The sequence below is a fragment of the Cicer arietinum genome, chromosome 8 (genome assembly GCF_000331145.2).
Source record: "Cicer arietinum cultivar CDC Frontier isolate Library 1 chromosome 8, Cicar.CDCFrontier_v2.0, whole genome shotgun sequence".
NCBI classification, from domain to species: domain Eukaryota; kingdom Viridiplantae; phylum Streptophyta; class Magnoliopsida; order Fabales; family Fabaceae; genus Cicer; species Cicer arietinum.
The window spans coordinates 1,048,109-1,064,395 of NC_021167.2; the positions used below are offsets into that span (position 1 = coordinate 1,048,109).

Sequence of the window (16,287 nt, forward strand, 5' to 3'; positions counted from 1 at the left end):
CGATCCAAACATTTGATCAGTATCATCAAGAGCATCACTATAATCAAATCTGTAGTAAGGAAAACTAGGTCCCAACCTCTTGTGGTTTAAATGGCTTTTCTGTCCTTCAACATCTACTCCATATAAAACACCACCTTTCCTATCAGGAGCAACAAGAGACCTTTTTACAAGATTTCGGTTATTCCTCTTTCCTTTTAATTGCCATTTGGATACAGCTTCATTACATGTTATAGGTTCCCGCGGATAGAGGTGCGGCATGTCACTGGAAATTGCTAAGTCATCAGGATCCTCACTGCTAGTGCTTTCTTGTTCCTCGGCATCGTGTCCAGTTTCTGCAGTCAAAGTTACATCAGAAGAATGAAAAAGAATAATGCTATAATATAAAATTAAAACTAAACCGTCTAACACAACTAAAAGAACAAGTTCAAAATAGAAATATTCACCAGGAGTAAAAGAATAATGAAGAACCCAAAATGCAAGTCATTCTAAAATCTAAAAGATGGTTACAATGAGACGGAGGAGGAATTGATTATTGCCATATGGATTTAAACTGGATTCACAGATACAAATTCCTAATGATAACTATATGGTCACAGAAATTCACATTCCAAGTTATTAAGGAAACCAACATGAATTCAAACCCGCATATCAAATTGGGTAACTTTAAAGCATAATCCATTGTAAATACTAAATAATGTAAAGCTTTTCAAGGAAGTCTTTCTCTGATATTCAAATTGTCTGGAATAAGGTGCGCTTATTTTATCTGCATAAAGGATGGTTGTGTACTTATTTTCTCTCATAATCCATTTTCTTACAAGAAATTTGTAGAAAAACAGTGCACCTTCACAACTTTGTCACCTAAAATTTTCATTGCACAGAATTTGTCCTTACTTTAACCTCTAAAATACATATTGACTACAAAATGTTGAAGTACCAGTACATGATGTAACATGAAACACAAAAACATCATCATCGAGTCCACATGTAACCTTTGAAAGATGGACAAATTAATATATAATATTCTGTTGCAAATACACATGTAACATTTCTCAACAATTTCTTTAAAATTTAATTATTACCAACACACAACAAAGACAAGAGACAATCATAGAGGGTTTGACATGCATTCTACAGTCTAGTCAAAACTAATTGATACATGATGGAGACAATTCCTTCTCTATCTCTGTTTCCTTTGTTCTCAGCCTAATATCTTAGCCTCTTAGGCCTGCCTTAGCAAAGCACATCTCATACAGCACATTTAATTTATCTTGACCTTTTTCCTTCAGGAATTGACTACTTATATATTGCAAACAGTGCTTTCCAAAGGGGAAAAATCTTATGTTATATTTCTAGGTTTGTAAACAGTATTTTCCTTCAGGAATTGACAAATCTAGGAAATGTTTATGATTTTTAAAACCTTCATAATAACTATAGTAAAATCATTTGTTAGTTTCATCAGAAGAGATGAAATAGGGAGGGAGCAGGGAGGTATGGTGGGCAGGAATCTTCATATTGTGTTCAGCTAATTGTAAGCAATTTGCAATGATAGTGTCACTGATCAAATTTACAATCTGTTTAAGGAAAAGCATTGAGGAATAATGTGAGAATATAGAAGGACGGATTAAAACTTTCACCTATATAATTGATTTTCAAGACCAATACAGTAATGCAACAAGGAAAACTAACACTAGTTCCAGAGAAGAAATATAATAAAGTGTAAGAGAAGTAACTTGCAGCAAGGACCATTTGATAATCATATTATTTTGTTATTGTAAGCCTAAGGATAGCAGGAGTGAAGTAGAAAGCTAAACCTGAAAATATAGTCATCTCTTCGTCGTTGTCTAGTTCTGTTTCAGATGAATCTGAATCAGAATTAATAGAAGCAGTTTCAGAAGAATCAGATTCAACATCATTCAGAAAAGCAGATTCGCTTTCCTCAGCCAATGAGCTTCCATAAGGATACTCCCCTCCAAGGTGGGAAGATGAGATTGGAACACTGGTTAGAGTTTCATTGTAATCCAGAGAATCACTAGACTCAGCTGGCAAGTACACGCATCTGCTCCTCTTCGCTCGGAATGCTGCACCCATTTGCCCAGTTCCTAGAAACAAAACACAGCAGGTTATAAGATATACCTAATTTCCACTAGTTTAAAATTACACACACACACACCACTTTATGAAATATTTCTCACTCAATTCCACATCTATTTTTTCGGAGAATTTTACCATCAGCTTGGATTGTACATCCTATGTGGAGAACATCACTTTTTATATTCTAAGCAATGTCATCAACTACAATACAAGTTTTTGAGAAACATTTGATCATAAGAAGACGAGAGCTTCCCTCTCAGAAGTTAAAAGGAAAATTAGAACTCACAGTCCAGCAAGTCTCTTTTCCAAGATGTTGGCAAGTTTCAAAGATTTTTGTGTTTCCCTAATTATTTCTTAAAGTTTCTGAAGATATGTGACTAAGACCTACTTAACAGTATCACATGATCCAAAATTGTTATAATCAGAAGCAATACCTAATTTATCTTGTTTCTTCAACGTTTGCCTCTCGAGTTCAAGAGCATGGAGAATAGCATCTTCTCTGCGTGCATATTTCTCTCTTTTCTTCAACGGCATACCCTGGGCGGACTCTGCCCTTTCAATGCATCCATCAAATTCACCGCACCTGAACGGTTTCACACGCTTCGATTTTTCCAAGTTATACCAATCTCTGTTGAAAACATATACCAACAAACACGGGTAAATCAACGCAAACACATCATTGAATATGCAAAAAAAAAAAAGCCTTCTATTATTTTATAACACAAAAAAAATCTAATTCCTTTTTAACAAATATCTACTCTGAAGAGAAGCCTATATTAAAATAATCCCTAGTTTCCAAATTAAGTACACAATAACAATCTAACAAAGCGTGAATTGAACTGAAAGTTGAAGAAAAAAAAAACTGAATTTGAATTTGAATAACAAGCAAACAAATTAAAAGGAATATGCATTTACACGCTTGCATCTTCTCTTCCCAGAAGTTTAACTGGAGTTCCGGATCGAGGTGAGGTGAGATGAGAAGCAGAAAGATCATCGGAGCAAAGTATTTGACCCGGCCACCACGAACCGTTCCTTCTCCTGACCCAAACGATGGATCCAACGGCGCAATCCACTGCACCTAAACTCTCCATCTCTTCCCCTCTCCTCTTTACTTTCTTTCGCTTCCCCAGTTTTCCTCTCCTTTTTCTTGCTACGAAGATTATCAGATACGGTGGCTCAGCCGCCGGCGAAGAAAAACGATGAACGGAAGATCCAAGAACCGATGTTAGTGGATAGTCCGAAAAGTGAGATGTGGATTAGGGCACATGATTCCATTCAGATTTGGGGAAATTTCATTTTTAGGGTTTTTAATTTTGACTTTGAATAGTTAATAAAAATTCGGATACGAAATGTTCGAATCTTCTAGAAGCACCTTGTTTTGAATTTAGTTACTGATTATGTGGCGGAGGCAGCCACGGTAGTAGTTGTTATTAAGAATCGCGCTATAAAATGTGACTTCGGTAATTAAATCCTACTACTAAGGCAAGGGTTAGTTAGTATGAACTAGTTCAACATGTGGTCCATTAGGTCTATCTTTTGTAACCGTTTACGTAAAAAGACCTTACATGATTTTATTGTGTAATCCAGAATCCATATCCCGTTCTACTTTAATCCATTTTAATGCATGCTAAGAGTTTAATTAGAATCACTATCAAAGTCAAAATACCAATTGAACAAAAAAATACACTACAATAACACATAAGCTTCGTTTGTCATAATGTGACTAAAATACTACGTATAAAAAATATAGTAATTCATAAATTGAAATAGGTGACTCCATAAAGAGATATGTAGTTGATGTTTACCATAAAATAAAAGTTGTTCCCTTATAATACAAAAGTTGTAGTTGTCCCATAGTCCTAAACCTATAACCATGTTGATCCCTTGAGTTGGTCGAATCCTCAAACATTTGTTAGGGGATCTTCAACATAATTCGCACTTGCAAACACCACTCAAGGGAATTCTCCCTCCTCCTCCTCATTAGTCAAGTCAACATACTTGCAAGGTCTCCACATAGATACGAATATGGGATATCCCTTTAATCTCCCCGTGAGCAAGCACACGAGTCGGGGAAATAGCGTTGGGGTCAAAGGAGATGTCTCCCCAATGGGTGGTTATCCGAATACGATATGGATTCTTCAAATGAATGTGCAACAGACGAAGAAACATCAATTGTGCACCATGATTGCGTCATCTTCTTCAATCCACAAACTTAGGAGGCTCCAACATGCTTTGGAATAATCAGGCTATAAATCTCACTAAGAATCTTAGAATATTCACTAGGGGCGACAAGTCTATGTCACTCATGTTGAGGGACCAACCATATATGCTAAAAAAGGTAGCGAAAACAAAAAGATTGTGTCCCACCTAATAGTCATCATGATCACATGTTGTTCCCAAAACCTCCCATGAATACTCAACTAACAGAGACTTCGAGTCCACATCCCAAATGTAATTGGCTTCCTCATCGAATAACTCAATCTTGGTTGTCCCAGAGTGCCTTGTACAAGTGACGACCCTCATTCACCAGATGGAAATCAACAAAGGAACCAAATATACGTACCATATAGAAAATAGAAAGGGTAAAATGGTATACAAGTTATCATAAGCATGCAAGAGTAAACCCAACTTCTACCATGTCTTACTCCAAAACAATCAATACAATCAATGATTTCTTCATTGCATCTTCACGTCATCAAACACAATTTTTTTTATTCTTTCAATAACTTAAACTTAAGAATTCTCTCTTTGTTTTTCATATCAATGTTCGTCCCTTAGGTCAATGATTTTACACTTTATGTCTTCTAGCACATAAGTGGACATTGACATGATAAGACACTACCTCTTATTTAGGGTTCATAATTTTCCTCCATAACACGTACGTCTGAATTATGAAGACAAAGAATCACCATCAACTTTATTTATGAATTCTTTTAATCACACCAAGTTAATAAGATATTAATTTCTTTGCATTGACAATCATCATTCAAGTAAGACATGCATATTTTATCACTCATACCATGTCAACACTTTTCATTATATACTTCACTTAATATACTCTTTCATGAATCAACATTTTAATTTAACAAGACATTCACAGAGAGAAAATTTAGAGAGCGATACAAGGGACAAGTTAGAAAAAATAGTAATAAACAAATACATTTTTTTTTCACCTTCTTTTTTTTCTCTTGGATACTACAGAGGTTGTTCAAATAGTTTTAATGTGGTCTTAAATATATTTTCATGAAAATCCTTCTCTTTTCTTTGGAATGTAAAGAGTTTTATGATAAAAAAAATACTATCTTGTTATAGTGTTGGTCAAATTGGTAACAGTCTCAAAGATAACGTGTTTCATTTTTGTTGTAAATGGTGAACTTTAAAATATAAGGATTATTGATACTAAAAAATGTGTTGTTTGATCATCTTAAAGGATGTGATAACCAAGAACCTTGAATTTATGATATTCTATTTATATTTTGTTTATGATGATTTGTTGAAAGATGGTAAAATAAGTATCATTTCATATAAAGCCTATTGATAAAATGATGTGAAGTAAATACGAGGGAAACTAAGAAAATAGTCTAGAACCATTCCCTTAACTACTGGCCGAATATTTCACCAAGTTCAAAATTTTGATTAACCCTTTTCGTTTGTCGAAGGTTAATGTGATTGCTATTAATTAACAGGGCTAAAAGACTAGTAGGAACAATTTAACTTAGTTTAAGAAAAACATATAAGTTTGAGCTACTTGATTTTTGTGTGTTAATATATTTTTAGTAATCCTAAAAAACAAAGTATGATTGTAGAAATGGATTTTTTTAATAGTCAAATATGAAGAAAAAGAATTATTTGTAAAAGTAAAATTGTGATCAAAAGGGTATCTATGTTTTAAAAGATAGCATTAGACATCCAAATTTATTAGGTCGATAATCGACAAATTTGAAAATATCTATTTGATAGTATTTGACAGTTTATCAACTATTAGAGTCTAACACAAATTATTAATGTCAAATATAAAGAAATATTGTAAAAAAATCTCTAAATATTAAAATAGATTTTTATATTCATTAAAAATATACCATGATTTATCAATTCAATTACAATCTCTATGACAAAATGACCTATTGTTGGGGGTATAAATTCTATTTTATTTATTTATTCCAACTTATATGTTTTGGATTGGTTCTAACCGTAAACAAAAAATAAAATAAAATAATAAAGATAAGGTATGAACCAAATTAAAATAGGAATCATGTTTGAGTTGAATTATTAATTTTGTTCCAAAAGATTAAGAGGACGTAAAGTATTATTTTCTATTCATTAATTTTATATTTTCACTCATAGATTGACCGTCATTATCTCTAAAAATAAAATAAAGAAGTCTTACACTTCATTTATTTGTTCACAAAGAGTAACAATAAAATTTACCAATGAAAAAATTGGCAGATCTTAAATTCAAACCTAAATCATAACATGTTAAATGATTATGCAACTATCATATGAGTTGTAGTTACAAAATCTCACACTTTAATTTCTATTTAACGATTAAATAATTTGTAAGATAATACTACTATTTAGTGAATTATTGATTCAAAAATTTGGTAACTTCTTGTTGTCCAATATATGAATTGTTTGTTGATTAATTTTGTCCAAAAAAAAAAACTCTTTATGTTTATGTTTTACTTTTGTACGATTTTACTAACATGTTTTACTCTTTAGTGACTCGTCTTATGACAAACATAATTTTATCTTATTGAACTTTATAATTCGAATTAACAATTGGGTATGAATCAAAAAATGATTTTGAGAGTATTTTACGATGCACTCCACACCTAAATATGCCACTCTCTCAATTATTCCGTGAAAATATAATTTTGTCCTTCTATAAAACTTTTAATTTTTTTATCACTTATTTTTTCACTCTCTCTTTTGAAACTTTAAAAAATTCACCATAACTTTTGAATATTTTCAAATTTTGAAATAAAAAAAGTAAGTGACACTCCAATTTTTCATACCTTCGAAACAAATTTTTTCAAAAGTTTCTAAATCGAAATTTTCCAGATTTTCAAAAGTTTCGTTTCAAAATAGAGAAAATTTCGATATATTTATGGAAGTTTCAAATTTTTGAAAATTTAAAAAGTTTTCAAATCTGAAAAATTTCAAAAGTTTCTAAATCTAGAAAATTTCTATTTCGAAACCCTCAAAAATTCAAAAAAAATTATTTCGAATTTGTGAAAATTCGAGTGCACTTACTTTTTTATTTCAAAAATTTAAAAATATTTGAATACTATGATGAATTATTTAATGTTTTGAAAAAAGAGATGAAAAAATGAGTGATAAAAAAATAAAAATTTAATAAACATATAAAATTGTAATTTTGCGTTAATTAAATATGATAAATTTAAGTGTGGGAGTGTATAGAGTCCTGTGATCTCGAACTAATTATGGGCCGAGGGAAGAACACACACCCCGACCTAACATGTACCCCCCCGTTGGTATATGCCGATGCCAAAGGACCTTACGGTCAGTCTAAATTATAACGGTTATATCGATCCAAACAAAGTAAGTCAAAATAGCCGTTGCCTCCTTCCAAAACAATTCTAAACTGTTGGGCAAAACTCTAATTCAAACAATCCCTTCTCTCTCGCCATCTCTGCTATATATAAATCTCTCTTTCAATTCTCTCATCATTCAAATCTCTTTCTCTCTCTCTCTCTCTCTCTCTCTCTCTCTCTCTCTCTCTTCTGCGTTTCAAGCCATCTAATTGCTATCACAATCGCTTGCTTCCATTTGATTTTCATTTTGTCTAATACTTATTTTTTGCAGAGTTTTGTTTTATATTCTTTATTTCATTTTCATTTTTTCTTGTATTTTGTATATTGTTTCTTTTTCCCCTAACAATGGACGCAGGATCTTTGAGTTCTTCCGCCATCAAAACCAGATCCAGATTTCCTCTTCAAGAACAGTTTATTCAGAGAAATAATTCCAGAGAGAATGTAAGAACATAATTCCACTATGCAATTCGTTCATATTTAGGGTTTCAATGTAAATCGATATTTTTATTATCAATTGGGGTTTTTGCCTATAATTGGGTCATTAGTCTAGAAACATGTAATGTTTTTTCAACATTTTTTATGTATTGGTAAATGGATTTTGAAACTATAAGTTATAAACAGTTACTTTACTTTCTGAATTTGTGTTTATGAAAATCAATTAGTTGACCTTTTTAATGTTTGATGTTTGTCTTACCAGTTGGACAGATTCATACCGAATAGATCAGCAATGGACTTTGATTATGCTCACTACATGTTGACAGAAGGGGCTAAAGGTAAGGAAAATCCAGTTGTGTCCCCTTCCAGGGAAGCTTACAGGAAGCAACTTGCAGAATCATTGAACTTGAACAGGACCAGAATTCTAGCTTTCAAGAACAAGCCACCTGCACCAGTTGATTTAATCCCTCGTGAGATTACTTCAATGGCTCATCAACAAGATAAAACCACCAAGCCCAGGCGTATTATTCCTCAGGTGCATTACTGAAAATCTGATTGATGTTCCATATATTTGGTTCTTTGATTGCTCCAACTGATCTGCTTTGAATTTGAAATTCAAGTGGGATCTGAGTTGTTTTCTATGGTGTGAACCACCATATTTTACACTTTTGTGCTAATTGATTTGTTGGTTATATCAGACTTCTGAGAGGACATTGGATGCTCCAGACCTTGTGGATGACTATTACCTCAATTTACTAGATTGGGGAAGCGCCAATGTTCTTGCAATTGCACTTGGAAACACAGTGTATTTGTGGGATGCGTCTAATGGTTCCACTTCAGAACTTGTTACAGTTGACGATGAAAGCGGCCCTATCACATCAGTAAGCTGGGCTCCTGATGGACGGCATATTGCTATTGGTTTGAACAGCTCTGAAGTGCAGCTGTGGGATACAACCTCAGATAAGCAGGTTTTTATACTTACCTAGTTATTATACTTCAGAAAATACACCATTTTGAATTATTTATTATCCAGCTCCTACTAGTTTGTTTACTAATGTTATTGTTATGTTTCTGCAGTTGAGAACTTTGAGAGGTGGACATAGGCAGAGAGTGGGGTCTTTGGCATGGAACAACCACATACTCACAACCGGAGGGATGGATGGTAAAATTATCAACAATGATGTAAGAATCAGATCACACATTGTTGAAACATACAGAGGTCACGAACATGAAGTTTGTGGATTGAAATGGTCACCTTCCGGTCAACAATTAGCCAGTGGAGGGAATGATAATCTACTTTATATCTGGGATAGAAGTACATCATCTTCCAGTTCCCCAACTCAGTGGCTTCACAGACTTGAAGATCACACATCTGCAGTAAAGGCTCTTGCTTGGTGTCCTTTCCAAGGGAATTTGCTAGCTTCTGGTGGAGGCAGCGGGGATCGTTGCATCAAGTTTTGGAATACACACACAGGTGCATGCTTGAACTCGGTTGACACCGGGTCTCAGGTATGTTCCCTTCTGTGGAACAAGAATGAGAGGGAGTTACTTAGCTCTCATGGTTTTTCACAGAATCAACTAACACTATGGAAATACCCTTCAATGGTCAAGATGGGGGAGCTCACTGGTCACACTTCCAGAGTTCTTTACATGGCTCAGAGTCCAGATGGTTGCACAGTGGCATCAGCAGCGGCCGATGAAACACTGAGGTTTTGGAATGCTTTTGGCACTCCAGAAGTAGTAACCAAAGCTGCTCCAAAAGCTAGAGCTCAGCCATTTTCACATCTTAGTCGCATTCGATAAGATGCCACGTGTGAAATTGTTTGTTTGTTGTCACCAAGTTATATTTTCTACTTGTAACTCCAGTTTAGCCACATAATCAATCATTGTATATTGTATCAATATATACTGGGATTAGTACCTCTAGACAATGTGTAGATAGAAGATAGGATGAAGTTGTTTTTTATGAGACTTCTCTGTACATTGTAACATTACTATAGTGTAAAACAACACTTTATTTTCCCGTGGATGTAGTCACACACCACTTGTGACGAACCACGTATATCTGGTCTTGCTTTTTTTTCCTTGCTAACTCTGAAGTAAATAGATGTTAAATCTTCAAAGTAGATAAAAATAATATAAAAATAACTAGGGAGGGTATAGAAGAAGTAGCCTCTTAAGTAAAATTAATCTAATCAGTCATAGGTAATATAGATGAATTTAACTTTTTGACATGTGAATCTCATCATCACTGTTCAAAAATTTACAAAACGGGGTCCAACAAGGACTGGAACTGACCTAAGGATGAAGAGTTTTTATTTCCAACTTTAAAGACAACACAAGGTGTGTCGGTGAGCAAGAAACACTTGCTTAAGGACAGTAGGATAACAATAACAATAATTTATTCAATTGTTTTTATAAAATATAATTTAAAATTGAAATATAATTTAAAATATAAAAATGTAAATTTATTTAAATATAAATATAAAAGTAGCTAATAAAATTTATATTAAACTTAAAAATAAAATATAAATAACTATTTTAAAAAATATTTATAATTGTAGTTTTGTCTTTTATATAATTTAATACAAGTTTATTTGTTTACTCATGATTTTTCTTTTTTAGATTTAAATTATTTATTTAATAGTATCAATTGATAATTTTAAATATAAAATCTAACAAGTTATTTTTAAAAATAATAATAACTTATAACCGTTTATATTTGTAATTTTGTTATTTAAATCATATCATGATAAAATATATATCAAATAAATAACAAAATAAAATGTATCATATTAGTTATCATGTGGCTATCAAAATATGAAATGATAATGTATTTTCTATCATATTTTTATTCAACTTTATATTTTATACCGTCTCTGTAATATAATACACATTAAACAGGAGAATAAATTGATGGTTAGTAACACAAAATAAACTCCCAATGACTTGTAACAAAAAAAAAAACCACTCCAAATTCCATAGGATTCTTAACATAAAATACTCTTCTGTGTGATTATAATTAATTTTGAGATTTTAATCAAATCAAAGTTAAGAACCATATAAAATTACCTAAAAATATTAATTAAACTTTAAAATATAGTTTAGGATATTATTAGTCCATCTCGACATTTGCTAATCGCGACCTCTAAGAGGGAGTAAGGTGGTGGCTATGAAAAGCATAACTGAAATTTATGTTTGGACCAAAACAAAAACGTGTTAAACTGCCTCCTTTTATCATTCATTTACCATTGCCTCCTTATACACAAAGAATACTAAGTAACATCTACGATATCATGTTTCTTACTCCTTATTTAATAAGACTCAGAAATTTCATCTAATAATAAAATATATTAAAAACCGTCTTAGGTAGCATATTCCTCAACCCGTCAATGCATTCAGGAAACTAAGGTAACAGGAAATTATTTTTCCATGCAATTTTCTTTTTAAAAAATTGAAAAGAAATTGAAACTGGGAATTTTAATTGATCAATTCCATAAATCAAAAAGGCATTCTAAGCGTGGAAAAAAAAGTCCAGGTCACAAATCCGGAACTAAAAATCTGTATACTGATTAACGTAAGAAAATACAACAAGAAGTTTAAATGAAAAAACATGCAGGTTCCTTGAGTCATTTCCTTATATAAAACTTGGGCAGACTGGCCCCTTCGATAGACCAAGGCGAACTTCCATCCCATTATGCATGTCCAATGGTCGCAAAGTCTCTGATTCGCGAGGATCTGTAGCCAACAATCACAAACAACATGGTTGTGAGCAAAAACAATCAGCAACAACAATACAAAGGCAGATTCATATGATGTCATTACCATTTAAATAATCCTCAAAACTAAAGTCATCAAGACTTCCTGTGAAAGCCTCCAAACCCAGCATTGAAGAAGGAATTGCTCCTGGAGGCCGCTGGAATCTACAAGGAATAGTAGTGATTTACATCCTCAATAAGTAAATGAATCAAACATCAAAATGGAGCCACCAAGATAATATACCACATAAGAGGGAAGGTTTTAGGAGGACAAGAACAAAACCAAATAGATGAGTAGTAAAAAGGACTTGATGCACACAAAAATGCTCTTGAGAGAAGTCAATCCATTATATTAAGATGTGTTCATAGATGCAGACCGGATTTGTAAGATTGCCGAAACTGGAGAGAGTCAACGTAAACTCATGAAATCATGATCGACTCAACTCGCAAGAGTTTAAGAGTTTTTTCAATACAAAAGAAGGGTTGAAAGCATTTATAGTAGTATCTTAACACAATATACTACGAGCATAGTAAATATCCAACATTTTAACCTAGCAATATAAAGCAATCCACAATAACAAAATTTAGACGTTTTGTAAGAAATCGATCCGCTAAACTAAGATGTGTTTGTAGCTGCATATGTAAACACAGTATAACCATTAAAAATTGATGGACAAATTCACGGATTACAAGATGGAGCCACAACTGAGCACACAAAAAAACATAACAAGTTCCAAATATGGATAAATCGACAAACCAAAACACAAGGTTCAAATTATTAAAGAGTGAAAGATGGTGGGACTGGATCCTTCTTGTTGGAACTAGTTTTCAGCTCATCAGATTTGAATTCATTTACCTCGTGGTCTGTTGGGTTCATTGGAAACCTGAAACAATGAGTTTGTTCATGTTTTCTAGTTCCCAATTTTGTTTATATTGAAAGTTATGGGATTGAGACTCAAAACAATTTCATTCATTTCCTATGCAAATGGGTTCATGTTGGGATGGTAAAAGCATCTGTGGAGTTCTGTTCTACAGCAGTGAAGTTAATTTTTGTGCACTGAGGCACATTATCATTTAGCTATTGCATTATGGGATTTTTTAGAAAACACATAACCACTGTCATTTTAGGCACGTCGGCAGAAAATAACCATTATGTTGTGATTCATTCCATCGTCCTGAAATTCTCAATTCTATGTTAGTCTATGTGAGTCAACCCAAGTTTACATACAAACAATTTTCAGAGCAAGATAGCATGATTTTGATACATAGAGTGAGTCGTAAACTTGTATGGTTCTGAGTTAACTCAAGAGCTCGATAATAATGGAGTTTTGTGCATCAAACTTGTCGCAAAAAGCAATCCTTATCCCATTTACATACAACAGAGAAAACAATACATTTCTATGTTAGTAATGTATTTTACATTTTCGCTACATTGAATCTAATAGAGGATCTATGACATACTAGTAGTTCTCTTCATTCATAACATTTACATTTTCAGTATATAACTCTAGGTGTCCTATACTCCTATATGTTTATGTACAAATGTAAGTATGTAACTGTGTTAAAAAACACCACTGATACACAAACTCACATGTCATGGAAAATCCATGAATCAAAGCCAATGTGACTTTGATATTTCCAAAACATTATTAATAACGAAATAGATTACCGAGATAGTATTTGTCTGTCAAGGTCCATCTTCAATGGAAAAGCAGTTCCATACAAATTGACCATACATTGCTTCTTCATCACCTCATCAACTCTACTTACCTAAAATAACAAATAAAAACAAAATAATTTATGAGACCTGAATCTGATTCCAATACAATTCGATCAAAAACACTAGCTTCATTGATCATGCTAAAATTTTGATTTCCTCAAAATCACAAAAAACAACTGAGAATTTTTTTTTTTCTGATTTGAAATAGAAAAACCCCAAATTACATAAGAAAAGTGAAGAGAAAGTGATTACAGATTCCTGAGCAGATTGAAGAGGGTGAGAACCAACGATATCGCTCTTAACACCTTGTAGCCCGAAACGAAGAGCATCATTTTGAACACCTCCGATTTGGTGAGTTATGCTCTTTCCCACTTCCTCCATTTTCTCTCTCTTCTTCTTCTTCGCTCTACAACTACAACTTCTTCACCAAGCAAAATTGCAACAAACAACATTTTCATTTCATATTTAATTATTATGGCTTTCATTTTTCACCTATTTACCAATAAGGGTCTGTTTTTGTTTTATTTAGCAAAAAAGGGTTTCTTTTGAGTTACTTTTCTCTTTTTTTTTTTTAGGGTTTTGAAATGGTCTCACTCTATCCTCAAAAAGTTTCTTTTTCTCTTTACATTCTCAAAAAGTTTCTAAAACTGTTTTTTCCTTTTAATTTTACTTTCTTAAAATCGATTCTTTAAAGATATGATTAAATGTATTTTAAATGATTAATTTAAACAAATCTCGACTAAAATAATAAAAGTTATTATAAAATATAAAATAAAATATTAATTTTTTATTTATTTTATAATTAGATATAAAAACTTACGTGGAAAAACAATATTTTTAAAAATCAAATGAACACCAAATATTTTGTTTATGGACAAAACAAGTGGAAAATTAGTCGGGGAAAGAGATTTACAACTACTAACAAGTAGTTAATTTCCTTTCTGTGCACTTAATAGGCCGAATATGAATTACAAGGCAATGCAAGTATGCTCAAGTAATTTTGAGGTAGCATAAAGCATAGTTCAAATAATGTTTATACGACCGGGGCATGGAAGAAACAGTGGAAGCAATGGTCAAGTGTAAAAGAAATGGCAAGCGTCTTGAAAAAAAGAAGACAAGTGTCTAAGGGAGGAAAACTATGGCAAAAAATTATTGTAGCGTCATTAAGGGTTTTTTATTTATTTTATTTTACCATTAAAAATAAAATTAAGTACTATACTACCACCATTTTCTAATTATGTATTAGAATATTATTGTTTTCAAAATTTAATTTTTTAAAAATGAGATAATGCCACATATTATATTTTTATTAATATCTTTCGTAATAATAAATATATATTTTATTATCCAATCATTATTATTTTAATTAAATATTTAATTTAAGTTTTATTAATTATTATTTTAAATGATTATTATTTTAATTAAATAAATAAATATAATGTTAATTTTTTATAATAATTATCTAATTAAATTTTACTTTTATAATTATTAAAAAAATTTAAATAAAAAGGAGTATATAAAAATAAAAAATTAAATAATTAAATATTATAATTAAAAATACAAATACAAATGAACTAATTTTATTACAATGAATTAATTTTCATCGAGAGCATCAATAGGATAAGAACATTTATTCTTGTTATGTCCCTCGTTCCGTCACAAACCACATCTCTTGGGTATGTATTTTTCTTCCGTTGATCCATTTCGATATGAATATGAGTAGACTGTTGACGACATTTTGGATATTTTCTCATGGCTGGATTGTGGCACAATTTTATTTCATTGTATTCTGGCCAATATGGTTGAAGAGTAATTGTTGGAAACTCTTTCTTGTAAATGTCAAATATACTTTGTAATGTATACTTGGAAAGACACATACATCACGTAGTCACGATGAATAAACGAACAAACGGCGATGACATGTGAACATAAATAGTGTAATACTTGAAATTAACCACAATCGCATCATCATTTGTCGAGGTCTAACTTGAATGTCCCTACAGGATGGCCGTTTAGTGGACGAAACATCTCCTTAATTGTAAAAATACTATGGGCTCGACTGTGAATAACAACTTCTTAGAAATTCGATATTGTTCGTTCTTTATTAAGGTTTTAAATTATTATATTTGAATAAATTAAACCTGATGCTATTATTGGTTAGGCTTGTGTCCCTATTTCTTCAAATTTTGCAGTCACTTGTAGTATGTTGCTTGCACCAAAGAACTGATTGGAAGATTGCTTGCACCAAGAAACTGTCGTGAAGATTGCATGTCATACTTCATGACGAAAAAAATCCACCTCCACATTGTTCACGTCGTATTCGTCGACCACCATAAGGGACTGGGCACCATAAAAAGAGATTAACGTAATAAAAAGTATAGAAATAAAATTTGTGTTTATTTTTTTCACTCATCTTTTATTTGTATTTTTAATTATAATATTTAATTAAATTTTATGATTTTTAAAGACTCCACCTTATTGTTTTTTAATAATTATAAAAACTAAAATTTAATTAGATAATTATTATAAAAAAATTAACATTGTATTTATTTATTTAATTAAAATAATAATTACTTAAATTGATAATTAGTGAAATTTAAATTAATTATTTAATTAAAATAATAATTATCTAATAATAAAATATATATATATATATATATATATATATATATATATATTATTATGAAAGATGTTACCAAACAAATTATGTGTAGCATTATCTGACATT

The 16,287-nt window shown here is 31.7% G+C and overlaps 3 protein-coding genes across 3 annotated transcripts in view; 1 reads left to right on the top strand and 2 right to left on the bottom strand.

Moving 5' to 3' along the window:
* LOC101513863 (uncharacterized) overlaps positions 1-3,555 on the bottom strand; it is a 4,645-nt gene extending 1,090 nt beyond the window's left edge. The window contains exons 1-4 of the mRNA XM_012718930.3: positions 3,007-3,555; positions 2,526-2,719; positions 1,812-2,099; positions 7-332 (exon numbers count right to left, since the gene is read on the bottom strand). Of these exons, the coding sequence (XP_012574384.1) occupies positions 7-332; positions 1,812-2,099; positions 2,526-2,719; positions 3,007-3,182 (984 nt within the window). The 5' untranslated portion in view covers positions 3,183-3,555. The remainder of the gene's footprint in view (positions 1-6; positions 333-1,811; positions 2,100-2,525; positions 2,720-3,006) is intronic.
* Positions 3,556-7,697: 4,142 nt separating this feature from the next.
* On the top strand, positions 7,698-10,143 carry LOC101514745 (cell division cycle 20.2, cofactor of APC complex-like). The gene is made up of 4 exons (XM_004511401.4): positions 7,698-8,087; positions 8,344-8,616; positions 8,780-9,049; positions 9,159-10,143. The coding sequence occupies exons 1-4, from the start codon at positions 7,992-7,994 to the stop codon at positions 9,882-9,884; spliced, it is 1,365 nt and encodes a 454-aa protein (XP_004511458.1). The 5' UTR covers positions 7,698-7,991; the 3' UTR covers positions 9,885-10,143.
* A 1,399-nt stretch (positions 10,144-11,542) lies between these two features.
* Positions 11,543-14,011, bottom strand: LOC101515071 (cyclin-B1-2-like). The gene is made up of 4 exons (XM_004511402.4): positions 13,812-14,011; positions 13,509-13,609; positions 11,907-12,004; positions 11,543-11,819 (listed from the first exon to the last, which is right to left on the bottom strand). The coding sequence occupies exons 1-4, from the start codon at positions 13,938-13,940 to the stop codon at positions 11,719-11,721; spliced, it is 429 nt and encodes a 142-aa protein (XP_004511459.1). The 5' UTR covers positions 13,941-14,011; the 3' UTR covers positions 11,543-11,718.
* Between the last annotated feature and the right edge of the window lie 2,276 nt (positions 14,012-16,287).

What these genes read in the sequence shown, in the direction of transcription:
- LOC101515071 (XM_004511402.4), bottom strand. Translation starts at nt 13,940, where the DNA reads ATGGAGGAAGTGGGAAAGAGCATAACTCACCAAATCGGAGGTGTTCAA. An exon ending in GACAGACAAATACTATCTCG is followed by an intron (nt 12,005 to 13,508) that starts GTAATCTATTTC and finishes TATTCCTTGTAG; the next exon opens with ATTCCAGCGGCCTCCAGGAG. An exon ending in TTTTGAGGATTATTTAAATG is followed by an intron (nt 11,820 to 11,906) that starts GTAATGACATCA and finishes TGTTGGCTACAG; the next exon opens with ATCCTCGCGAATCAGAGACT.
- LOC101514745 (XM_004511401.4), top strand. Translation starts at nt 7,992, where the DNA reads ATGGACGCAGGATCTTTGAGTTCTTCCGCCATCAAAACCAGATCCAGA. An exon ending in GAAATAATTCCAGAGAGAAT is followed by an intron (nt 8,088 to 8,343) that starts GTAAGAACATAA and finishes TTGTCTTACCAG; the next exon opens with TTGGACAGATTCATACCGAA. An exon ending in CCAGGCGTATTATTCCTCAG is followed by an intron (nt 8,617 to 8,779) that starts GTGCATTACTGA and finishes TGGTTATATCAG; the next exon opens with ACTTCTGAGAGGACATTGGA.